Source organism: Phyllobates terribilis, unplaced genomic scaffold, assembly GCF_046119375.1.
Source record: "Phyllobates terribilis strain yellow unplaced genomic scaffold, ASM4611937v1 Scaffold_2__4_contigs__length_985480577, whole genome shotgun sequence".
Lineage (NCBI taxonomy): Eukaryota > Metazoa > Chordata > Amphibia > Anura > Dendrobatidae > Phyllobates > Phyllobates terribilis.
In genome coordinates this window covers 449,712,922-449,739,260 of record NW_027362762.1, presented here as the reverse complement: position 1 = coordinate 449,739,260, position 26,339 = coordinate 449,712,922, and the positions used below count along the sequence as shown (strand labels likewise).

Here is a 26,339-nt window from a genome sequence, read left to right as displayed (position 1 = left end):
AAACTGCGGCTGCCGGTGAGTGAGACTGGGCAGGGGACTAACATTTAAAGCACCGTTCCAGCGGTGCGGTAATAAAAACAAAACGCTAGAGTGGTGCTTTTTAAATAAGTTTTAGCCTAGAGAAGAAGGCAGTGGCGTTTCTGGATTGTTTTGATGACTTCTTTGAATGATAAAGCTTTCTTTCCCTTGCATTTGTGGAACGCACTGCAAGGTGTATTCAGACAATGATTTCTGAGCCCAGGCAGTGATTTGCATGACCCATCCATGGCTGTTTTAGAGCATCCAATGTTGACCGACGGCCTTGTCCCTTGTTCATATGGAATTTTCCAGTGTGTCTGATATTCTATAATTTTACATTGAGAGATATTTTGTTTCGAAATTGTACTACAATTTTTATATGCAGGTGTTCAGATTGGTGAACCTCTGACCATCTTTGCTTCTCTGAGACTCTGCCTCTCTATCATGCTCTTTTTATACAGTCATGTGATTTTAGTTGAAAATTGACCAACTATTTTTCATTAGTACCACTTACTTTTCCTGCCTTTTATCAACCCTGTCCCAGCTTTTTAAGATGTGTTGCTATCATTAATTACTAAATTAGTTTTTTTTTGTTTTTTTTTTCCGGATGAAATGGAACACATATCAGAAGTTGAAAGTCAGATGTTTTTCCATGTTCTGTTGTGAATAAAATGGCTAGGAGAGATTTCCAAATCATTACATTCTTTCCATTTTACACAGCACCCCAACTTTTTTTAAATTGGTGTTGTATATTATAATATAATTGGAATTGTTGTACGTATATTATAATATCTAGCCAAAATGCTGTGCTTGAATCCAGCCTTGGAGAAACGCTAAGATTCAGAGCTGGTGAATATCTTGGCTCGCACTAACAGTGAAATAAATGGCTTCTGGTAGGCATGTTTTCTTTATTCGGCAGTGTCGTGGATGTAGTGCAGCTCATGAACAGAAAAGCTCCTGTTTGTTTTTCATGTCCTTGGTAGCTCTCCAGCTTCGCTGGCAGCCGTCTTGTTTTCTTTTTTTGAAGCTGTAATAAGTAATGTTTTACATGACGAGCTTAGTTGTGTGCTGTCACAATGCACAGCTTTTAAGTGGTGTTTTCTAAATGTTTTATTGTTTCATTCTGCTGTTTTTTGTGTGTTTTTCGTATTCTTTCACAGCATATATACATTATTGATTCCCTGGAGTATTGCTGATAAACTGCAATCTTTAATGACCTAGGTTAATGCCGAATTTCTGTAATTAGCTAAAAGGCGCTGCTGTTTATATACAATGGTGTGAATTAAAGACCATGTATACATGGTAATGCTCAGTCTCTCTATAGTGGCTGTGTACTCTAGAACAGGGTTCCCCAACTCCAGTCCTCAAGGCCCACCAACAGGTCATGTTTTCAGGATTTCCTTAGTATTGCACAGGTGATGGAATTATTGCCTGTGCAGGTGATGCAATTATCACCTGTGTAATACTAAGGAAATCCTGAAAACATGACCTGTTGGTGGGCCTTGAGGACTGGAGTTGGGGAACCCTGCTCTAGAACATAAGGCAGGTTCTTGTTGGGTGTACTCCCCTTCATGGCCTTGGGCTTCCTTTACCCACATCTTTATTTTTACTTTAATAATAAAAAAAAAAAAAAAAAAGCCACACATTTTTCTGGTTTTATCTTGATTGCCCAAAAGGAAGAGCTGTCATGTGATTTTTAAAATAAAGCTGCAATGTGTCATCATAGGAAGTTGCTTCTCACTCCTTATTTTGTTGGCGGATCAGGAGGTGGCCCTAGTATTTTGGAGCACTGATGTTCATGTGGTGAAAGTGGCTGGACAGTGTACCATAGCGTTGGGTGGTAGACCTCAAAAACTGAACTTGATTGGAAAGAGGAGAATGAAAGTGGCACACTGACTCTTACAGGAGTGGGATAGGGCGGATGAGCTTGTTGTGATTACTTTTTTCATTACTATTTTCTGGACATGATCATGGGGTACAGCCAAACTTCTGTTCACAGCGTTTAGAGAGATGCCGTACAGCCGCCTTGTGGACCATTGGGATCAATGGACAGGAGATGCTCATTGATTTCTATGGAAAGTGTGCTTAACCTGTGACATTGAATCTTATATGAATCTTATATGATCTATACATGGGTGTAATTCATTGGAAACCAGTCTGTGATATTACGAAGAGGACAGCCGATTAGTCCTCCCATACAGCCAGTATAGCTCAGTGGCCAGAGATGGCACTAAAGATTTCTTTTTTTTGTTTGTTTTTTTTACGTAAAGTCGGAAATAATAGATGATACTGGTCAACAGAAAAATGATAAGGCATATGTAAGCTGGATTGTGCAGGTGGGACTGCAGTATTAAAAGTACAGTAAGTAAGGGTCTGGTTACATGAACCGACTTGTGGCATGATACACCCGCTGATGGGTGAATCTTTACTGATCAGTGGTCGTTTAATAGCCTTGTCTATACACGCAGGCCAAAGTAAGCGATACACACTAAACAATCTGTAATAAAGCGCTCACTGCACATATCCTGCCATTGTTCTCGGCAGTGCGACTCCTGTTTACACAGGTCAATACACCTCCAAGAACGATGATCATTCACCCGTTGAACAAGTGTTTATACTGCATGATCATGAAACAAGCAGTTTTAAGAGCGCTCACTCCATGATTATCTTTCAGTGTAAATGTACTTTCAGTGTGTCTGTCATTCAGCATTTTGAAAATTTACGGCATGTCAATTTTTTTTCATTGTTTTTGAGAAACTGCAAAAAACACTGTTTTTGGTGAATAAAGCTAATTTTTATTAGCATGTTCTGTAGACAAATCACACATGTAATCTGCTTGAAAAACGCAGCAAAAAAAGTGGCCATTTGCTGTGTTTTACACACAGCATTTTTTGGTAGCGGAGAAAAAGGCTGCAAAAAACGCCATGTATGAACACTGCCTTAAAAGTCCCAGAAAAGGGACAAATTCCATTTAGTTATCGCTCCTTTATTGCTCATAGTTAATAACCTGGGTCCCCTTGAATGCTAAATATCTGGGATAAGACTGTTTCTATGCAGTGTCCATTCAAGTGACGTGTGTGTGTGTGTGTGTGTGTGTGTGTGTGTGTTTTCTTCAGGTATAGTGAAAGGACTGGCTAAATCCATAAACTGATTACCCTGTTTGCAATGTCTTTCTTTTTAATTTAAATAACAAATCTCCATTTCTTTTAATTTCAGTGAGCATTTGTCCTGCTCGTTTACCTTCTTTCTTCATGGGGACAGCAATGTTTGCACAAGTGTAGAAATAAACCAGCACCAACCAGTGTACCTTCTCAGCGAGGAGCACCTTAACTTAGCCCAGCAGTCAAGTAGCCCATTTCAAGGTAAGGTGGTGTCATTCAGAAGCAAACATCAGTCACTTCACCTGCTGTAATCTACATGAGTTTGTAATAATGGTTATGGCAGGAAAGCAGTTTTTTTTTTTTTTTTACTTGATACATCTACCGTACATACGTAAAGTTGAATACACTCTTCACTTTTTTCCAGTTATCTTGAGCCCATTTGGCTTAAATGGAACCCTCACAGGGCAATCATTCAAGATGTCTGATTCTTCTACCAAGAAATTAATTGGGGAATGGAAACAGTTCTATCCCATTTCATCCAATATAAAAGAGTGCCCAGAGGAAAAGCAGGAGGAAATGGATTGGGAGGACGATTCGCTGGCAGCCGTGGAGGTTTTAGTTGGTGAGTCTTGAAAATTGTATTTTACTGTAAGCTGTTTCAGTAAAGGTTTCCAGGTTTTTGTGTGTTAAATCTGAAAGTTCCAGTAATAGTGTGTGTGTTTTAGTAGTATGTCTCCCGCACGAGGTATCATAGACTAAACCGTATGACCTTGCTGCAATCGGTTAAAGTTTGTTCTGAAAACATACTGCATGGACATTGTATGAATGGCTTGTTACTCCATACACCAAGAACAAAGTGTTTGGGTGCAGATATCCACTTTGGATAGAATTTTATTGACTTGGATTATTCTTTTATTATTTTTCCTTTTTTGCTGCTTTCTTGCTGCTCAATCTCCTAAATATCGTATCATCTACATATGTAACAAAAACCAGGGGTAACCACCAAAATCAGTCAGAATATCACTAGTGACCAGGCTGAGTGGTGGAGACCACAATGCACAGTCACACTATATATAGGTAGCGGAACAGTGTGGATCTAAAAGTTATATACATATGCATACAGTGTCAGTGGTTAACCCTGCTGCTTTACATCACAAGGGTCCTGGGTTCAATCCCTCTAATGACACCATTTGCAAGGAGTTTGTATGTTCTCCCTGTGTTTGTATGGGTTTCCTCCGGGTTCTCCAGTTTAGTCCCACACTCCAAAGACATACTGTGGAGTTAAGGTCTCTATATAAAGTGACTAAAATAAATTAAAAGAATATCCAACAAGTTTGTTAATAAATACACATAGTAATAATTGTAGATGTCCCTATGGGTGGGACCCACACACTGATCTAATCATCAGTGGATACCAGGCTTATGGTATTTGTGACAAATCCTTAGGATAGGCCATCAGTATCATATATAGGGGGGTCTGATAACCTCACCCACTGACTAACGATCTAATTAGTGCACGTTTATTAACCATGTAGTGTCTGTTACTGTGAACTGCTGCTCAGCTCCTATTTACTTGGAAAAAAAACAGAACAAAAACAGCTGGTCATTGCTTGTACTGGGTGTTGGACCACCACCACCACCACGCTGATGTTGATGACCTATCTTAAGTTTAGGTGATCAGTTTTAAAAGCTTTTTAGTGTAACTATTGATTTTGGCTTTACATTTCTAAAAGTTATGAACAAGATCTACTTCTGTTTTGTTAATTATTGTACTTTGTTTCCTTCTTTGTAGCCGGAGTCAGAATGGTCTATCCAGCATGCTTTGTGCTCGTCCCTCAGTCAGACATCCCTACAGTCAGCTCATCTGGATCCACTCATTGCTCAAACACATGTTTAGGTGTTCAAGTGCCTGCTTCTTCTCGAGATCCAGCCATGTCTTCAGTAACCCTGACACCACCAACTTCTCCAGAAGAAGTTCAAACAAGTAATATATTCTTATATATGTTATGGAATATGTGTGAAACACAACGCCAGTCATAGGTGTAGTTATGATCTTTTTTCTGGCATTTGGTGTTCTGCTTTTATTACACTACTACCTGGACATTGTAAATGTGTGTTAAACTAAATCTTTTATAGGTTTGGTCCCAATTTATAAAGCAGTTTGAAAATAAAAATCAAACACTGATGTAATTTATGGATAAAAGCGGTCACAAATGTAAAAATTTATAGACTAATGTATAACATGCTAATCTTGATAAATCTACTGGATTGTTGTTCTGAAATTGCTATTTATGTAAATTTAATTTTTAAAATATAATAAAATATTTCCTCCCAAACGTTGTTTTTTTTATACATTTATCTTGTTTCTTTTTGATCTTTAAAATAATTGTCACGATTTTTATGTTCCACAGTTGATGTCCAATCTGCACAGAAGTGGATGAAGTTTCCTTCTGTGTCCGATTGTTTCAATTTGGATAGTATGAGCCATCATGGTGGTAAAATACCAAGAAAGTTGGCTAACCAAGTGGTGGATAGAGTTTGGCAAGAGTGCAACATGAATCGATCCCTGAACAAGTAAGATTTGCATTGTTTGCCAGAAGCATGCTTTGTAGCACTTTAAGAGAACTTGTCACCAGGTTTTATCCATATAAACTAAAAGAACCACCTGTAAAAGCTCCAGCAACCGGTGTATAAGTCCCCCGCTCGCTTGCAGATCTGTTCAGATTCAGTGCTGTCTAGCCGAATGGGTGTTGCTGATCTGTGCTTGGAGCCTCCTCTCTCCCTGAAATAGCCAGCCCTCATGTCTTGATGGACCCGGCTGATGTCTCCTACATAATCCACCCAGCACTGCAAATCTCGACCCTGTACAATTGAAGCACAAACCTGCGCAGGTGTGCGTTGCTGTGCCCTCGTGAGGGCAGAGTAAAGCCCTGTAATATGCATACACTATCACGAGCTTCACTCCAGGGTCATCGGCTCAAACAAGTTAAAGCAAAGCATGCTTGCGCAGGTCTGTGCATCAACTCCACAGCTCCACAGATTTGCAGCGTTGAGTGGATGATGTAGGAGACCTCATCCACCTCCTTCAAGATAAGAAGTTTGTGGGGAGATAGAAGGCACCGAACACAGATCAGCAACCCCCATTGAACAGTACCATGCCAATTTTCATCTGTCGCTAAAGAATTTTTAAAAACTATTTTCATGGATCTGCTGGCACTTTAACACCCTAAATGCTGCAATCGAAATTGATAACATCATTTAGAGAGGAGGCAAAGGTAAGCCCCCTCTGCCCTTGAAAAACCATCATGGGGGCCCAAAGGTTGCTATGGTGACCCAATGTTGTCATGATGATATCCGTGTCACCAGAGCTCGCAAACTTGCTAGATCATGCTCAGTGCATGATCTGCCAAGTTTGTCAGTGCAAAGCTGACAGTTTGTACAGCATAGAAATACTCCTGCATTCCTATGTTTTACAAGCGATCAGCCTGCAAAAAGTGAAAGTCCTAAAGTGGGACAAAGCAAAAAATGTAAAAAATTCTATATATATTAGAAAAATATATTATATTAGAAAAATAGTAAGTAAGAGAAATATTGTACCCATAGATAAATATTTTTAGGGGGGAAAAAAAACCTAAACAAAAAAGTACATGTTTAGTATTAGCGACCCAACCTATAAAACTGTCCCACTAGCTAACCCCTTTAGTAAACACCATAAAAAGAGGCAAAAACGATTCTTTATAATACCGCCGAGCAAAAAGTGGGATAAAGCGCAACCAAAAAGACGAATGTAAACAAAAATGGTACCTCTGAAACATCTTGTCCTGCAAAAAAAACAAGCCGCCATACCACTCCATCAGCGGAAAGATAAAAATTATAGCTCTCAGAATAAAGCGATGCAAAAATAATTTTTTATATAAGTTTGTGTACAAGCGACAAAAAATTGAAAAAATTGCCATGTGCCTGAAAATGGTACCAATAAAAAAAAAAAAATCAACTCGTCCCGCAAAAAACAAGCCCTCGCATAACTGTTGGCCGAAATATGGAAGAATAATAGCTCTCAAAATATGGTGATGGAAAAACTATTTAAAAAAAAAACAAAACAAAACAAAAGCATCTCTTAGTGTGTGACAGCAGCCAAACATAAAATCCCGATATAAATCTGGTATCGCTGTAATCGCACCGACCTGAACAATAAAGTTGTCTAATCACTTAAACCGCACGAGGAGCAACATAAAAAAATAGATAAAACCAATTCTTCACCTGCTGTTTTGTCCATTCTGCTTTCCAAAGATCACAGTAAGGCTTGGCTCTCCTTTATCCTGCACTGAGCACATACACCAGGGTTTCCATGTCAATCTCTGAAATACATGATTCAGACAGAACCCCCTGCAGAAGATTCCCTATAATGAGGCAGATGGAGACACTGTGGACGCTGTCTGGCTTTTTAGGCTTGCTTAAAAGTTCCCTGGCAACAGTTTTGTGTACCTCTGGGGAAAAAAAAAAGGACATTGCTGAATAGAGGCCAGACTGAGTCCATAGTAACTCTGCTGCCTCATTATAGTGAATGAATTCCTCGGGGGTTTATTCTGGATCACATCACTCTGAGATTTAGATGGAAGCCCCGATGTAAGTGCTCAGCGTAGAGCACAGGATAAATGTGATCCAAAATGCTATGTAAAATGTTCCAATAAAAACTTCAACTCCATCTACAAAAAAAATACCCCACTCAGGTCCCTTATCTATTATCAGAAATATAGGGAGCTTCCACGTTACTGTTAGCACAAAGGCTCTGCAAAAGCAAAATGGATCCTCGCCCTCCAAAAGAAATTCAGCAAATTCTGCTCTCCCAAATCCAAATGCCCCCCTCCCTACTGAGCCCCAGTGTGCATAAACTGCAGTTAACGTCTACTTTTTTGGCATGTCTGTAGAGATGAAAGCCCGCCTAATTTACGGGTGCAAGTCTCGAGAAGCTTGAGCTGGTCACTACAACGTACTGGTCAATACAACGGCAGTTTGCAATTTTCCCTCAGCAACATCCACTGCTGCTTGTTTCTGGAAAACTGCCATGGAGTCAAAATCGTCACTACACCTGTAGATAAATTCCCAAAGGGGTATAATTTCCAAAATGATGTCACTTGAGGGGGGAATTCTGCTTTTGTAACACATAAGGGCTCTGTATATGGAGTCTGCAAACTATTGTAGAAAAATCTGCTCTCCAGGAGGCAAAAAGTCCTCCGTTCCTCTCGAGTGTCGCCTTGTGGCTAAGCAGTACTGTACAGCCAGATATGGGGTATTTCTACATTCAGCAGAAATCGTGGGCTTATTTTTTGTTCAGTGTCCAATGGTAAGAAATTCTGTGACTCACCTGTGGTGTCAATATGATCACTGCACCCCTAGATGATTTCATTGAGAGGTGTAGTTTGTAAAATGAGGTCTGTTATGTGGAGTTCTGCTGTTTTGGCACCTCAGGGGCTCTGCCAATGTGACGTGGCATCCCCAAACCATTCCAGCAAAATATGAACTCAAATATGGTGCTTCTTCCCTTCTGAGCTTTGCACTGTGCCTCAAAAGTAGTTTTTGACCACATATAGGGTATCGGCGTACTCAGGAAAAATTGAATAACAAGGTTTGGGGTCCATTTTCTCCTGCTATCCTCGTGAAAATGAGAAAATTTGGGGCTAAAACACTTTTGTGGGAAAAATATATATTATTTTCACAGATCAACGTTGTAAAATTCTGTGAAGCACCTGTGGGTTCAAGGTGCTCACCACACATCTAGATAAATTCCCTGATGGGTCTAGTTTATAAAATGTGGTCACTTGTGGAGGTTTTCCACTGTTTAGGCACACCAGGGGCTCGCCAAACACGACATGACACCCGCAGACAATGCCATCAAAGTCTGTGTTTTAAAATGTCACACCTTCCTTTCTGAGCCGTGCCAAATGCCCAAACAGTAGTTTTCCCCTACATATGGGCCATCTATGTGTTCGGGAGAAATTGCACAACAAATTTTGGGGTTCATTTTCTCCTGTTAATCTTGTGAAACTAAAAAAAATTGGGTCTAAAAACATTTTTGTGAAAGTTTTTTTTTTTTTTTTTTTTTTTCTTCCCACTGCTCTACGTTATAAACTTCTGAGAAGCACCTGGGGGTTTAAGGTTCTTGCCACACATCTAGAGGAGTTCCCTGATTGGTCTACTTTCCAGAATGGTGTCTCTTGAGGGGGGGGGTTTCCACTGTTTAGACACATCAGGGGCTCTTCAAAAGCAACATGGCATCCGCTTATTATTCCTGCAAATTTTACATTTAAAAAGTCAAATGGCGCGCCTTCCCTTCCGAGCCCTGCTGTGCACCCAAACAGTGGTTTTCCCCCCACATATGGGGTATCAGTGTGCTCATGAGAAATTGCACAACAAATTTTGGAGTCCATTTTCTCTGGTTACCCTTATGAAATTTAAAAAAAAAAAAAAATTGGGTCTAAAGTAATATTTTTTTGTGAAAAAAAAAGTTACATGTTTATTTTTTCCTTCCACATTCCATTAATACCTGTGAAGCCCCCTGAAGGGTGAATAAACTTCTTGAATGTGGTTTTGAACACTTTGAGGGGTGCAGTTTTTAGAATGGTATCACTTTTGGGTATTTTTTGTCATATAGGCCCCTCAAATTCACTTCAAATGTGGGGGGAGAAAAAAAAAGTTTTGTAAATTTTGTTTGAAAATGAGAAATCGACGGTCAACTTTTAACCCTTATAACTAACAAAAATTGGTTAAAACTTTTGTGCTGATGTAAAATAGACATGTGGAAAATGTTATGTAACTATTTGTGTGACATAACGCTCTGATTTAAGGGCATAAAAATTAAAAAGTTTGAAAATTGCAAAATTTTCAACAAATTTCCGTCTTTTTCACAAATAAACGCAAGTCATATTGAAGAAATTTTACCACTTTCATTAAGTACAATATGTCACAAAAAACAGTCTCAGATCCGTTGAAGCGTTCCAGAGTTATTACCTCATAAAGTGACAGTGGTCAGAATTGTAAAACTTGGCCTGGCCATGAAGGTGAAGGCTTGGGGGGGGTTAAAGGTGGCGCTTTGAGTTTATATGGGGAAATCCTGCTGACAGGTTCCCTTTCAAGACAGTAGTTTATATGTAGGAGGCAAGAAAATTATAAATTCATGTTTCCATTTGTCCTGTATTACCCCAAAAAGGTAGCATGGCTGCATTTGTATTTTATTATAAATGGCCTGCAAAACTGATAATTGTGAATGATATATTTACTTTGTTCCATGGCAAGCCACAATTCATTCATGCTCCAGTAGTAGTTGTAATTGGACAGCCGTTCTTATTCTACTTCTAAACTTCATGCCTTTCCTTTCTATTTGTTTGATATGTGGGGGGTATGACGACTTGTGTTTCTCTGTCAGTAATTTGTTTTTTGATATAACAGAAGGAAGTTCTCTGCTACTACTAATGGGGTGTGTGAAGATGAGCCATCTGACAAAGCTACAACCTGGGATTTTGTAGAAGCTACACAAAGAACAACTTGTATCTGTTCAAGGTAAGCACATCCCTCACAATTCAAGCTCTGGAAATGTTTCCCTGAGCAGCCTACCTTCATTAAGGTATGTGCATGGGGCCGATGTCCTCAAGACTAGCTGAGCTCACACGACGTCAGTCTTGATGAAGTAGAAGAGGCTCCTAATTCGTTAAAGGGAATCTGTCACCACATTTGAGTGATCTGACCTATTAATGTGGACATACAGATTATAGACTGCTGAAAAAAGTCCTACCTGTATGTCTCATATCAGATGGCTTGTTGAGGAAAAATCATCTTTTATCTCTTTATGTAAAGGAGTTCTTCCAGACTATGGGGCATACGCTGCCTTTCTCCTCCCACATCGTCAAGGTGTCCCTGTGATGTCAGGTGCACAGCTGAAAATCTCGCACCTGCGCATTCAGACTACCGTCGCTCCTCTTGGGCTATGTTCACGCGTTGCGTTTTTGATGCTGTTTTGTTCCCGCAAGCAAAACCTGCTCTCTTGGCATTAAAGAAGCAACGTCGAAAAAGCAGGTTTTGCCGTTTTTTTTTTATTGTTTTTTTTACTGCGGGTTTGTCAGTGTTGTCTCTTGTGCATGCTGACAAAGTTTAGTGCAGAAAAATATAACCTAATTCAACTTCAGCAGGTTTTGTCACCAAAAACGCAGCAAAACTTGATGCCTGTGTTTTGCTGCGTTTTTGCAGCAACCATTGCTTTCTATTGGTGAAAAATGTTGAGACATGCTGCATTTTGCAAAAAACGCAGGTTTTTTTTTTTTTTTTTTTTACAAAACAGGAAAAAAAAGCCAAGGTGTGTGCATGAGATTTCTGAAATCTCATAGACTTTGCTGGTACTGTAAATGCAGCTGAAAATTTGCATAAACTGCAAAAAAAAACACAACGTGTGAACATAGCCTTACTGTTCCGCCCTTCTATGGGCATTGACTTCACTTTTGTTCTGCGCAGTGGCCGGAGAGTCACTGTAATGTGTTCTCTGGCGCGTAGAAGAGGTGCAAATGACGTGCTTACTATATAGGATGGGAGCAAGAAAGGCGAAAATGCACCTTTCTGAACGCCAGAGATCACCAGGAGCGGATGTTACAGTGACTCTAGCGCCTGCGTAGAACAAAAGCCAATCCCCAAGAAGGGTGGAGCCTTAAGAGGAGCGCCGGCATGGGATTTCCGACTGCACCTGATGTCGCGGGTACACAGTGACGATGTGGGAGGAGAAAGATAGGATAATGAAGCGAGGAGGCAGAGTTATCTTCCTGGTAGTGTACACCCATAGCCTGGAAGAACTAATTTACATAAAGCGATTTAAAGATGATTTCTCAACAACAAGGTCTCTGATATGAGACATACCAGTAGGACTTTTTTCAGGAGTGTATAACCTGTATGCTCATATTAATAGGTCAGATCACTCCAATGTGGTGACAGATTTCCTTTGAGGCACATACCACATAGTGAATTCAACTCCTCCTTTCAGTGGTGTGTGCCTCCGTGCACTGCGCCAGATATACTACTGTAGTCATTGACTTAAGTAGCATTTCTGGTATAAAAACAAAACCGCTGCCACTGTTCATATATCTTATGGGCTCCTATTTCAGTGTAGCTGATTCAGAGTGGTGTGAAAAGGTCAAAAGTGGCAGATTTTTTTTAATATTTTTTTTGTTGGATTCCATGCTGCACAAAGCTTTTACGCCACTTTAGTGAAGTAAAAGCGTTGCTGAATCTGCCCCATCATTTTTCCCCAAGAGAGGTCGGCTATGTAACCTGCCTGAAAAAGCTCTAACTAAACGCTCAAAAGAGCGAACATTCGTATTTCTATGTGAAAACGACTTGTTCATGCTTTTGAGCGTCTTTTAACAACTCCAGGTGTCTACAGATGCCAAGCAGTTTAAAAGAAGTGTCCTGACCACTCTTCAGGTGGTTTTCACTCTGAAGACGCTCAATACTTTACAATATAAGTCAATGGGAAGGCTCCAAAGACGCCTTGGTGACTTTGAGCATTGTGCTAGCATTTTTGCTTGAAAAATCACTACTGGTTTTATCATCGTTGAATAAACTATAAGGAAAAAAAAAATCAGGAAAATGCCAGTTAAAAACAAAAATGCTCATGAAAACCCACTAATAAGGATATTCAGGCGGGGGGGAAAAAAAGCAAATGCGTTTTCTGAAGCTGTTTTTGCTTGAAAACCTCATTGGGTTTGGCCACCTGGAAAAGAAGTCCTATGCACATACCGTTGTGGGTATAGGACCACGATGTCTGTGGGGCAAATATTAGAGAGCACGTTGTTAGTAAAAGCCATACAGAAGGATCATAATTGTGCCTATTGCGCTATTAGGACACCATAATAAAGATTTGGCTTTAAAAATGATTAGATTTGTTCCAAATCTTTTCTTGGTTTGGTCACTTATTCACACAGTTGAAAAACAAAGCCTTATTTTTTTTATTTTATCAGATATTTGCATTAACACGTGGTTATCAGAGTTTTATCATTTGATATAATCTGGTTACTGTTGACTGACATTTTTTTACTTTTTTTCTTTTATTAACCTGATTCCAGGCACAAAAATCTGAAGCAGAGAAATTCAGGTCAGCCAAGTCAGGTGACACCCGTGGGGCCGCAGCAGCAAGCGGCTCAAAAGCACAAAACTAATGAGAAGCAGGAAAAAGGTGACAAGCCTCAGAAGCGTCCACTTACTCCGTTTCATCACCGTATTTCTCTTGGTGATGATGTGAACATGGAACCTGATCCTACAAGTCAGAGACTTGGGCTACGCTCTCAAGATACTAGGGGGCGTTTCTCAAATATCAGGCCAAGTGATGTAGCAAAAACTCCACAATTGCACGGCAATGAGATAAGCAATTCGCCTCCACCACCTCCACTGAGTCCTCATCCCTGTGAGGTTTTAGATGATGGCGGTGAAAGCGTAAAAAACCCATCCACCCCTCAAAGTCAGCATTTCTATCAGATGCCCACTCCAGATCCTCTAATTCCTGCTAAAGCAATAGATGAACGAATAGATGGCATGTCTCATACCTTTGCTCCCTCTTTCTCTGAAGTCCTGGAACCTACAGTTTATATTGGCACTGCCGTGCACATGGAGGAAGGCGAGACTGACAACGCCTGGAAGTATTATAAGGTCCCGAAGAGAAAGGAATCAGAGTTTCTCCCTCCATCACTTCCAACTGATAAAGTGAGAGATGATGGTTTTGGTTCTGCTGGGAGGGACAATAATACTTCTGTCACAGAGTAAGTACTACACATGTAGTTACACGTGTAATGTGCGTATGGGGATTTGTGCTGGCTGCAATTTGAGAAAATGGTTAATATACGGTTACATTTGTAAGCGCAATGCTACATTTAAAGCCCATGCCTGGACTGATCGAGAGTCTCCCAACCCAAACTTACTGCCTCATTTGTGTTTATAGGGCTGTAAGTTCATGTTTACAGACCAGCCACCAGACCGTGCATTGCAGTGCGTATACGGAACGTGAAATTAAACCCAGCTTTAGGTCTAATACACTTGTCTAGAGTTAGGTGGTCCACTACTTTTACATTGATGGCCTATCCTTAAGACAGGTCATCATTGTCTGATCGTCCGGGGTCCGACACCCTGCACCCCCGCCAATCAGCTGTTGGCAGCAGCTGCCCCCTGGAACTGCTCGATTGCAGAGCTGCTCAATCTTCTGGTAGTGGCTGTGGCAGGGTAATGCACATCTGCCTCCTATTGATATGAATAGGAGGCGGATGTGCATTACCCGGCCACTACAGGAATACTGAGCAGTTCCGCCATCGAGCAGTTATGGCCGGCGGCCACAGACACCGAGAACAGCTGATCAGCGGGGGTGCTGGACATTGACCTATTCTAAGGATAGGTCATCAATTAAAAAGTGGAAACCTCTTTAAGAGTTAGGCCACACTTGGCTGATTTTAGTTGCAATTCGGCAGCATAATCCACATTTACATGCAGAATTTGCTACTGATTGACTTCAGATTTTACACTATCCATTGAAGAGATTAAATCTGTGACATGTTTAGAACAAGACCTGTTCTTTTTAAGTTGTTTCATCTAGAAATTGAAGATTGTAGGAATACTTGACTAGTCACACTTGTTTACAATTATATAGATGAGCACCCAAAATTGCATTTAATAATGTTCTTGTAGAGGTGTAGTCCTCTCCAGGATAATGGCCAGTGTATATATAGCATGTGAGGTAGCTGAGAATCTGTTGCAGGAAAGCTGGTCTGGATAAAGGCTTCTTAATTGCCTTGCTTGCTTCATTTTTCTTTTTATGCATCTTGATAAAGAGCATTCTTTTTGTAAACTGAAGCGGAGAACAACTTGAAACTAAAAAATGAGCTGTGCTTTCAGACTGAGCATCACTGCTTATAAAATGGGCTCACGACCACAATGGGTGGCACTTTTGTATTGCTTTCTAAACGTACAAACCACCTTTCATAGGACGCTTTCAGTATGAGCCAGGGCTGGCTGTATACAGCATCTTAACAGAAAAGTAATCTTGATTTGTTTTTGTCTGCTCATCAAATATGCTGTACAAGGTACTGAATGTGACATGCGAACTTACAGAAGACCTGTTGCCATGAAAATGCAGACCTATCAGCAGGCAGCATGTTATAGGTCAGGAGGGGCCTAGCCGATTGCTATCGTTTTGTGGGAAATCACTCAGTATAACCATTGTTTGTCATTTAAACCCCTGATCATTCTAAGCTTTCTCAACCAAGTGGGTGGTTCTAAAATACAAGTTATATAATTTAATAGAAAAGATCCAGATCTAGATCAGTCTGCTCAGCAGCTCCTGTCCTGGCCTAGATGGAACTGCATTATCAATTGGACCAGTTCATTTAAAGTGTTATACACTGTGCTTTAATACATGCTTAGTGAAACATGCTTGAGTGTCTTGCTGGGTTATTAGTGGTTAGTTACAGGTTCATTCCGATGTTCCTGGGAAAACCAAGTTTTATCATCAAGAAAAGCGTTGGTTCTGATGGAGCACACAAGGTGCCTACACCTCTCAAGCTATTCGGGGCTCATATGACAATACTTTATGCTCTGGAATCTGACTGACCTGTCATTAGGACATCGAAATCTATGCCTGCATTCTTACCCCTGCTAAAGCAGCAGTTAAAGGGGATGTTCCTTTTCAATAAATGTAAATCCACAGCTGCAGCTCATTTTTTAAATAAACCAACCGCAATGTACTCTTTCCCCAGCTCCACTGGTGAGTCTTGTAGCTGATCCCAGCGTCTGGCTTTGGCTGCTGTGCTGACATGTTAACAGCGTGGCCACCAACTGGTAATCTCAGCGGCTTAGTACCCATGTAGAGAAAACGAACTCGCGCAGAGCTCACAGATTCGCTGTCAACTTGACGTGAGGTGCCTCAGCCAAAGCCAGAACAGTGCCAAGACTCGATGGTGGATCCGGGGAAGGCGAGTACAGCTCGTTTTATTGCTTTAAACTAACCTGCAGCTGGCGATTAACATTTACTGAAAGGTAACAGCACCTTTTTTAAAGGAATCTTTCGCCAGGTTTTTGTTATGTAATCTGAGAGCGGCATAATGCAGACACAGAGACCCGGATTCCAGCGATGTATTACATACTGTGCTGTTGTAGTCTCAATACAATCAGTGTTTTATCAGCAGGAGATTATCACTAGAAGTTGTCCCTATAGTTCTCCTGCTCTGTGTAACCAACCCACACCACTGATTTTGCTTTGGTAGAAAGCTGCCAGTGTATACGGATATCTGCCAATCAGTGGTGTGGGTGGGTTATAAAGAGCTCGGCATTCAGAAAACTGCTAGATCTGCAGTAGAGAAAACTGATTCTTATCAAAATAAAAGCATAAACCCCAGTAAGTGATAAATCACTGGAATCTGGTGCTCTGTCCCTGCATTATGCTGCTTTCAGGTGGGGCAGCAAAACGCTGCTGACAGATTCCCTTTATGTGTGAATATTGTGGATTGTAATGTGCAGGAACTTCTATAAGGATACGGGAGCTGAAATAATTCTGCCATCAGGTCTGTTAGTTTGTCCATCCATTATTTACTAAAACGGACCTGTGAGGAGAGCCAGTAGATCCTATTTTTTTTCTTTATAAAAGGAGAAAGTCATTGCATTGAAGATAAATATTTTTGTTTTCTCTTTGATCCAGGTTAATGGTGCAATATAAAAAGCCATTGAAAATTTCAGAAGAATTGCTCCTCAAGTATCAAAGTAAGAACCAATATATCCCAACGGCTGTATTAGATGGCGATCAAGAACATGATCCCTATGCTTTTGTGGATGGAGATGTGGAATATGTATTCTCTGATGCCAAAAAGGATAGACCAGTCAGTGAAAGAGATGTTGGAAAGAAGCATAAGGTATGTTCAGCTTTGTTGTGTCTGCTTGTTAAATGTGGCATGTCATTTATTCTAAAGTTATCATGGCTGCCTATTTGGAAAAATGATAAACTCTAGAAGTCCTAACGATTGTGTTCAGATAAGCAAAATGATCCAGGTCACCCTTTCCAAAATGTATCCAGTTAGTGAGGAAGATCGGAAAGCATGCCACTGCATGGCATTTTGGGTAAATATATCCAAGAAGGGTAAAGGATCAAGCTTCCAGTATATTTAAAAAAAAAAAAAAATGTTATTAATCCATTAAAAAAATGAAAACATAACAATTTTTGATTTTTAAAAACATAACCTTACCTACACTAGTCAGGTCTGTAAAACGGTGAACAGGTTTGTAAGTTCACATAGACTTGTTACTTTTTAATATTTTATAATTTTTTATTTAATTCAGGGCCATGAAAAGGACCTGTTTAGTCCATCTTTAACTTTCAATACTTTATTGGCCAGCCATTGCTCTTGAGGACCAACTTGCATGTCTGTGGCGTTGAGTGAACAATCTTCTGCAGATGATTGCGAGTGATGATGTGGTTCTAGACCTGTATTAGAGCCTCAATCAACTCACGCTTGGTCCTTGGCTGTGTTCTAGATCTCTTATGATACCTTGTGCCACAAATTTTCAACTGGTTTGAGGTCCGGGTACTGAACTGGCCAGTCAACAGTAGCCACTTCGTTCTATTTTTTCCACTCTGTTACTGTCTTAGGTCTGTGACAAGGAGTATTCTCATCCTGGAAGATGTAATTCCCTGAAAACAAGTGTTGAGTAGAAGTCAGCATGTTCTTATGAAGGATGTCTGTTTTTTTTTTTTTTTTGTTTGTTTGTTTTTTTGCATTAACCATATCCTCCACAATACGAAGCCTTCCAATACCATTGGCTGCCATAAAGCCCCAAACCATTACTTTCATCGGATGTTTCACAGAGAAGCTCAAACACTATAGCTTGTACTAGTCATTTGGGAACCTTCTCGCATAAGACTTGCCATCATTTCCCAAAATACAAAAAGTACACTAAATAGCACATTCTCCCACTCCTCCTTTCTCCAGTTTGCCCACAGTCTTTGCCTTTGTATGGCTGTCATCAATGACTTCTTTCGAGCCTTGGACCCTCTCAAACTTGCTTCCAAACATCTCTTCCTAACAGTTGATGTTGGTACCTCAAAATCACACTTAGCCATTCTCGCAGAAGCTGAGGAGCGATGAACTTTCAATTGGCAAGAGATGTTCTTATTCATACGCTATCCTCACTTCTCATTAACTTTCTGGGCCCACTAGGTCTGGGCTTGTCCTGAGTTGTTCCAAACTGCTTATGTTTCTGCAAAATTCTTACAACTGTACTCTGATTTCAGCCAACCTTCTTTGCGATGTGCGGACCAGAAAAACCTTCTTCATGCAGTAGCGCCACTCGCACAATCCTCCGCTGACAAAAATCTGATGGCTCCCAGGATAATCAGTTCTCTCCTCTAGATTGACCAACAAAAAAAACAAAGATTAAAGCAGCAGATGTGATGCAATGTAATTGCCTACCACATCCAGCTTATGATTGGTCACACACACATCATCTGTGATTGGCTAATTGTGGATCAGAATTTGTACATAATTTATTTGTGCTTTTAATTCCCATATTGTTACAGAAAAAACTGCTTCAAAAGCTAAAAATATTACAGGGAGACAATGCAAAATTTAATTCTGAACAAAACCCATACATAATATGCCATATTGGTGTCTAATATATCTGAAAAATAGATTTTTCAAGTTTAAAATGTTTTTTAGCCTATGCAGAACTTTTGAACACTGTGGGTGATAATTTGTTGATCAGTGGGTGTCCCACCGCTTGGACCTGCACCTATTTCCAGAACGGGGGTACTTTTTTTGCTTAACACAATTAACATTCATCCTGTATGGAGCTTTTGGAAAATTCCGAGTTCAGCATTCGGCAACCCCAAAGGGAATGAATGGAACCAGGGCTGTGGAGTCGGTAAGCCAAACCTCTGACTCCTCAATTTCTATGACACCGACTCCAACTCCCTCATACATGGCTCATGTTTAAGTGATAAATTTACTGTAGCACAGATTAATCTCAGCTAAAAGTCTAGACCCTTAGATCAGGAATAGGACAGACATTTGTAGGACATTTCATAACTTTCCCAAGTTCTTATGAAAAAATACTCCCCACAAACTGCACTGAACTACTGTACCCAATTTATTATATATTTTAGGAGTTGGAGTCTGTCCATTTTATACCGATTCCACCAAAATGGGCTCCGACTCCAACTCCACAGCCCTGAATGCAACACAGGTTGCACATGCACACTGCTGCTGTGTTCTAATGGGGATTCCCCCATTAACCAATTAATACATTTATCGCCAAGGTGAGGACTTATTTCACTGAACAGCCTCTTTTAAAACAAAGTTGTGTATATATTTTCTTTAAGCGTTATTTGCAAGAATTGGGATAGTTGTCCACAATGGTAGACTACTCAGATCTCCGCTGTTTATTCCTTTAGATTCTGCAGTCAAAATTGACCACAGTATCTAAGAAGTTTTACAGGGGGATTTGATTACTTGGTGCTGATTGGCCACCTAGTCTGCCAGACATTTGGTGGGGCTTTGCCATATAATACAACCATTAGCCCATAGCAATGTAAGGGCACATACACACATCCATAGCGGTGCAAGAGCCCTCTGTTGTACCCCTCTTCCTACAGTGGGATGCAGAGTTTCTCTCTTTTGGATTCCAGACTATATTGCACACACATTGCTTTTAGATCGTACATTTGGAGTCCTTTTTGAATACTGTAATACCAGTAAAGGAGCTATACAGTTTTCCTACCAGGGTGCACAAGCCCTAGCAGTAATGCTTTGCATTTATTTTTCCAAACCATATTTGGGTCAAGTACATTTTTACACCATAAAGTCTCCTAGTGGGACTTAAATAATGTTATTAAAATAATTATACATATTGTAAACCATCAATCTAAACTAAACCAATGGGGTGTCATCTTCAGCTCCTCTAATTGAGGATTGTTCCCCCTTGGCTATTGAGCTTAGATTTACAAAATGTAACAGAAGGAATGGAGAGGCGCAAGAAGAAAAAGACGCAAAATTTAAGGAAACTGCAGCATTTAGACCAGGTTTAAAAAAGACACATTTATGTGACAGATCCTCTTTAAACAGTCTTTGATGTAATGCACAGACACTAATAGTGTCTGTTCTAGGGCTGCTTTTACACATTTACAGCGTCTCTTCGCTCTAGCTAGAAGGGTCCAATTCAGAAGGACCCCACTATTGCTTGATATGCCCTAGAAAGCATCTAGGTTGTTGAACTGTTAAGAGATTTCAGAGAATGATTGTGTTCCCTGGCCTGCACAGGGTGGGAAAAACTGTCCTGCCTGTGAGTGCTCCAGTAGCAGGGACTCCAGTGACCACTAGTGAACAAACAATTCCTGTCAAACCCCCTTAAAATTTCCTTTAAAGGGTCCTTCTCATCTCCTCAAGCAGGAGCGCTTTGTTCCCCAACCTCTTGAATCTTTGGTTGCTGGTTATAGTGGAAATCTGTACTATTTATGCATTGTTACGCCTCTTCGGTTAATGCTTCTTCATAAATTGATATATCTTCTTTTTTTTTTTTTTTTTTTTTAGGCCGAAGATGGAATGTCCAACGTTGCTGTTCTATCCCAAGAAGGTGAAGACCCTATGTCATTATTCAACCCATCAGTTAAACAAGGTTAGAGATGTAAAGCTGTTATTTACACACATATGTGTATACTGTAGTTAAAGAAACACTAAACATAGAAAATGCCCAAAAATGAGATAATATCCCTTCCTAAATCTCCTTTTCTCTTTTTACGGCTTATGTTACTATTAAAACTGAGAAATATAAAGAGATCTTCCTAATCCCAGGAGATTAGCCATGTCTTCCTCCTCTTCATTGTATTGTCCCGTTTCTAGCTGTAATTTGTCTGCAGCTAGAACCCCTCTATGCCCTTTCTGCCGTACTGTTAAATATTTAAAGGGAACCTGTCACCATGAAATTGCAGTCCAGTCTGCAGGCAGCATGTTATAGAGCAGGAGGAGCTGAGTAGATTGATTTATAGTTTTGTGAGGGAAAAATTCAGTATGCACTGGAAAGCGGGAAAAAATTCCAAGTGCGTTGAAATTGCAAAAACAGTGCAATTCCAGTTATTTTTAGAGTTTTTATTTACCATGTTCACTATATGGTAAAACTGATCTGGTAATATGATTCTACTGGTCCATATGATTACATGGCTACCAAACATGTATAGATTTTCTTTAAGTGGTGAAAAATATTCAAACTTTCACCATTTTCCGTGACATTTAACGTTTTAAATCTGCGGGTTATCTGGCTGTGTGAGGACTTATTTTTTGCGCCTTGAGCTTAGTTTTTGCAGATACCGTTTTGTGTTAGATGCGATGTTTTGATCGCTCGGTATTGCAATGTTGCAGCGGCCAAAGACTCATTAATTCTGACATTTCGATTTTTTTTTTCTCTCTCGTTACGCCATTTACCAATCGAATTAAGTTATTTTATATTTTTATAGAACTGACTTTTACAAATGCAGTGATTACAAATATGTTTGTCATTGTGTAGGTATGAAGAAAAAAAAAATGCAAAAACACTTTATTTTTAGTTTTAGTCCCCTTAGGGGACTTGAACCTGCGATCATGCGATCTCTTGATGAGCACAGAGGTCTTCAGCAAACCCCTGACTGTCAGAGCAACCCATCGGCTCCTTCGTGATCATGTCGCAGGTGCACGTTCTGAGATTGTGGAATGACACACCACCCTGCCATCACGTGTTAAATGCCACTGTTAGAGATTGACAGAGGCATTTAACAGGTTAACAGCCTGTCAGAGGTAGATGATGGCTGAAGTATTCAGCCATCATCAGCTGGGAAATATGCAGGCTCTGCTTGCGTCGTGAAGAGGTTAAATGATTGGCCCTGCGATGATGCACACAGTGACTGTACTTGGTTTCAACAGTAATTCTGTGCCGACAGTCTTTTAGCTCTGTCCTCAGCCATCCCACAACTGAAAATGTCACAGATCGGCAGGAAATTAGTCTGTCTTCTTTTAAGAATTCTGCAGATTTTCTGCATGTTTCTAAAATATTGTGGGCAAGATGATCTCCTGTCTGCTTGTGTCATTCGTTTCTATGTTTAGTGTTACTTTAAGCATATATGTGTGTGATAGCATTTTACATTTGGGGAGTTTATCTTGCTACTTTTATGAATGTACCATATACAGTGGTCTGGAAAAGCGTTTGCCCCCTTTTGATTACTTATTCTTTTGCATGTTTGTCACACTTAAAGGTTTCAGATCACAAAACAAATTTAAATATTAGACAAAGATAACACAAGTAAACACAAAATGCATAGTTTAAATGAAGGTCTTTATTATTAAGGGAAAAAGAAATCCAAACCTACAAGGCCTTGGGTGAAAGTGATTGCTCCCTAAACCTAATAACTGGTTGGACCACCCATAGCAGCAACAACTGCAATCAAGTGTTTGCGATAACTGGCAATGAGTCTTTTACAATACTCTGGAGGAATTTTGGCCCACTCATCTTTGCAGAATTGTTGTAATTCAGCCACATTGGAGGGTTTCTGAGCATGAACCGTCTTTTTAAGGTCATGCCACAGCATCTCAATCGGATTAAGGTCAGGACTTTGACTAGGCCACTCCAAAGTCTTAATTTTGTTTTACTTAAGCCATTCAGAGTTGGACTTGTTGTGTTTTGCATTATTGTCCTGCTGCATAACCCAAATGCGCTTCAGCTTGAGGTCATAAACAGATGGCCGGACATCCTCCTTCAGGATTTTATGGTAAACAGGAGAATTCATGGTTCCATTTACTACAGCAAGTCTTCCAGGTCCTGAAGCAGCAAAACAGCCCTAGACCATCACACTACCACCACCATATTTTACTGTTGGTATGATGTTCCTTTTCTGAAATGTTGTTACTTCTACGCCAGATGTAATGCGACATACACCTTCCAAAAAGTTCAACTTTTGTCTTCAGTCCACAGAGTATTCTCCCAAAAGTCTTGGCGATCATCTAGATGTTTTCTTTCAAAACTGAGACTAGTCTATGGTCTTTTTGCTCAGCAGTGGTTTTCGTCTTGGAACTCTGCCATTCATGCCTTTTTTTTTGCCCTGTCTCTTTCTTATGGTGGAGTCATGAACACTGACCTTAACTGAGGCAAGTGGGACCTGTAGTTTTTTGGATGTTGTTGTGGGGTCTTTTCTGACCTCTTGGTTGAGTCGTCACTGCTCTTAAAGTAATTTTGGTCAGCCGGTTACTCCTGGGAAGGTTCACCACTGTTGCATGTTTTCGTCATTTGTTCATAATGGCTCTCACTGTGGTTCACTAGAGTCCCAAAGCTTTAGAAATGGCTTTATAACCTTTTCCAGACTGATAGATCTCAATTACTTTGTTTCTCATTTGTTCCTGAATTTTCTTGCATCCCAGCATGATTTCTAGCTTATAAGGATCTTTTGGTCTACTTCACTGTCAGGCTGGTCCTAGTTAAAGCGCACCTGTCAGCAGGATTGTGCTTAGTAAACCACATACACTGTAAGGTGGACGACATTACACTGATTAAAATGATACCTTGGTGATGAAATCCATCCAGTGGTTCTTCTATAATCTTTATTTTCATTCCTGAGAGAATGATATGCTCGTGCTTTGGGGCGGCCTGTGAGGAGGGGCTTTATGTGGTGCTCGCATTATGTATTCATATGTTCAGCTTCTGACCTGTCACTGTGCTTTCAATGACCTGCCTCCTATTTTAAATACTGCCTGCAGCAGTATTGACGGGTGCGCTTTAAGTGATTTCTTGATTGAGAACAGGTGTGGCAGTAACCAGGCCTGTGTATGGCTAGGGAGATTGAACTCTGCTTCCCAAAGATGTGATAAACCACAGTTAATTTATATTTTAGGTTTTGGGGGCAATCACTTTTCACACAGGGCCCTGTAGGTTTGGATTTCTTTTTCCCTTCATTTAAAACTGCATTTTGTGTTTACTTGTGTTATCTTTGTCTAATATTTTTACATTTGTTTTGTGATCTGAAACATTTAAGTGTGACAAACATGCAAAAGAATAAGAAATCAGGAAGGGGACAAACACTTTTTCACACCACTGTATATCTTTGAGACTCTCCCTCACTGAACGTTAAATAGGATATGTCAGGTATTGTGTGCTTTCCTAAGGGCAGCCTGGGACTGGGGCAAGATACTGAGCTCTGTTTCTATGACTTGATTTAATGTTTAAAGCTTACTAAGTGCTGTACACTTATCTACCTATGTAGTGATGTATTGATGTATGGGGGTCTTTAGAGTATAGGAATTATGTATGCTAAAAAAAAATCCTTTTTATTTCAGATCCTCAGAGATCTGCTGCTCATGCCCGCACCGCCTCCACCAGCCTCTTTCATGAAACTGACCTTGTGGTTTCCTACACTGATCTGGATAATCTTTTTAATTCTGATGAAGATGAGCTTGCGGTATGATTTGCTTCTTGTATAAACAAGTGCTCTTCATATAATCTGACATTTTTATGCTTTTTTTTTTTTTTTTTTTTTTTTTTTTTGTAATACTATTTAAATGAATTTTTAAATTACAAAATCCAAATTTAATATCGTATAATATGTGATTTTTAATTACAGCCTGGCTCAAGAAGAACTCTTAACAATGACGACAAGGCCAACAAGGAGTCAAAATCAGGAAATTTGGACCCTCTGTCCTGTATAAGTAAGTGTTTTTAGCTTTACATGGGAATTTTGGGTTTGCTTCTGAAGTTTTACTATTGGCAAACTACGGCTATACTATGATATATTGGTGACACAAATCACTTGTGAAGGTTTGCATCATGTGTTGGATATAAAATGTTTCTGTGTTTGCTGAGACAAGTAGATTTCCAGCATTCTGAGAAAGAAAGGATTGTTGTGCGATCTCTTCTCATACTCTTGCCCTCTGTGCTAGGCCATATGGGCTTCATACGAATGTTTTTTTTTGTTTGTTTTTTTTTTGCAGGTACAGTTGATCTTCATAAAATGTACCCTACTCCACCATCCTTGGAGCAGCACTTGGGCTTCTCGCCTATGAACATGAACAGCAAAGATTACGGTAACATTGACACTACACCGGGAGGGACAACTTTTGATGGAACACCATTCAAAATAGAACCTGACGAAGGATTCTGTAGCCCAAAACATTCAGAAATTAAGGTGATTTCTTTAAACCTTTACTTGCATAATTTACTTTGCTTTACAGTTGATATGTCACACATTTGTACTCTTGTGTTCTTTTCCTTAAAGTGGTGATTATGACTAGTAACTATCTAGATTTGTTGGTTGTATGGTTTGTCATTGCATCAATTAAGGTTTTGTGCCATCCTATTACTATTGAATATGATGCAGGAGTAAATCTGAAGATTTTTTTTCTTTTTTTACAGGATTTCTCGTATGTATACAAAGCGGAGACCTGTCAAGTAATGGTGGGATGTACAATGTTTGCGCCCTTGAAGACTCTACCCAGCCAGTTTTTGCCACCCATCAAGTTGTCAGATGAGTGCATTTACCGTCCTAGTTGGACTGTTGGGAAATTGGACCTGCTTCCCCCAGTACCCACAATGCCTTTTATCAAAGATGGGTAAGTTCTCCAACTTATGGCAATCTAACTTCTGATTTTTAAAGATGCTTTAATTTTTAGGTTGTACACTTCTGCATCTAAGAGGTATGTTAGTAGTCTGTAACCACGGAGGCATGTAAGTGCTGGAAAACTGTACCGTATTTTCCGGCGTATAAGACGACTTTTTAGCCCCTGAAAATCTTCTCAAAAGTCAGGAGTCGTCTTATACACTGGATGTCATCTTATAGGGCGTATACCCTTATAGTCCGAATGTTGGGGGAGGAGGGGGTATATAGGTGTGTGTGTGTGTATGTGTGTATATATATATATATATGTGTGTGTATATATATATATATGTGTGTATATATATATATATATGTGTGTATATATATATATATATATATGTGTATATATATATGTATATATATATGTATATATATATATATATATATATATATGTATATATATATATATATATATATATATATATATATATATATATATATGTATATATATATATATATGTGTATGTATATATATATATATATATGTATGTATATATATGTATGTATATATATGTATGTGTGTGTGTGTGGGGGGAGCGGTAACCACGGAG

The 26,339-nt window shown here is 39.7% G+C and overlaps 1 protein-coding gene across 2 annotated transcripts in view; it reads left to right on the top strand.

Annotated features, from left to right (window-relative positions):
- MED13 (mediator complex subunit 13) overlaps positions 1 to 26,339 on the top strand; it is a 109,005-nt gene that overhangs the window by 45,858 nt on the left and 36,808 nt on the right. The window contains exons 4-15 of one of the 2 annotated variants that reach the window (XM_073665498.1): positions 3,235 to 3,380; positions 3,544 to 3,741; positions 4,912 to 5,103; positions 5,531 to 5,693; positions 10,566 to 10,676; positions 13,223 to 13,912; positions 16,834 to 17,044; positions 20,714 to 20,756; positions 24,476 to 24,597; positions 24,760 to 24,844; positions 25,127 to 25,320; positions 25,548 to 25,744. In XM_073665498.1, the coding sequence (XP_073521599.1) occupies positions 3,235 to 3,380; positions 3,544 to 3,741; positions 4,912 to 5,103; positions 5,531 to 5,693; positions 10,566 to 10,676; positions 13,223 to 13,912; positions 16,834 to 17,044; positions 20,714 to 20,756; positions 24,476 to 24,597; positions 24,760 to 24,844; positions 25,127 to 25,320; positions 25,548 to 25,744 (2,352 nt within the window). Of the gene's footprint in view, positions 1 to 3,234; positions 3,381 to 3,543; positions 3,742 to 4,911; positions 5,104 to 5,530; positions 5,694 to 10,565; positions 10,677 to 13,222; positions 13,913 to 16,833; positions 17,045 to 20,713; positions 20,799 to 24,475; positions 24,598 to 24,759; positions 24,845 to 25,126; positions 25,321 to 25,547; positions 25,745 to 26,339 lie in introns of both variants that reach the window. The other variant, XM_073665497.1, reaches the window with a different exon arrangement.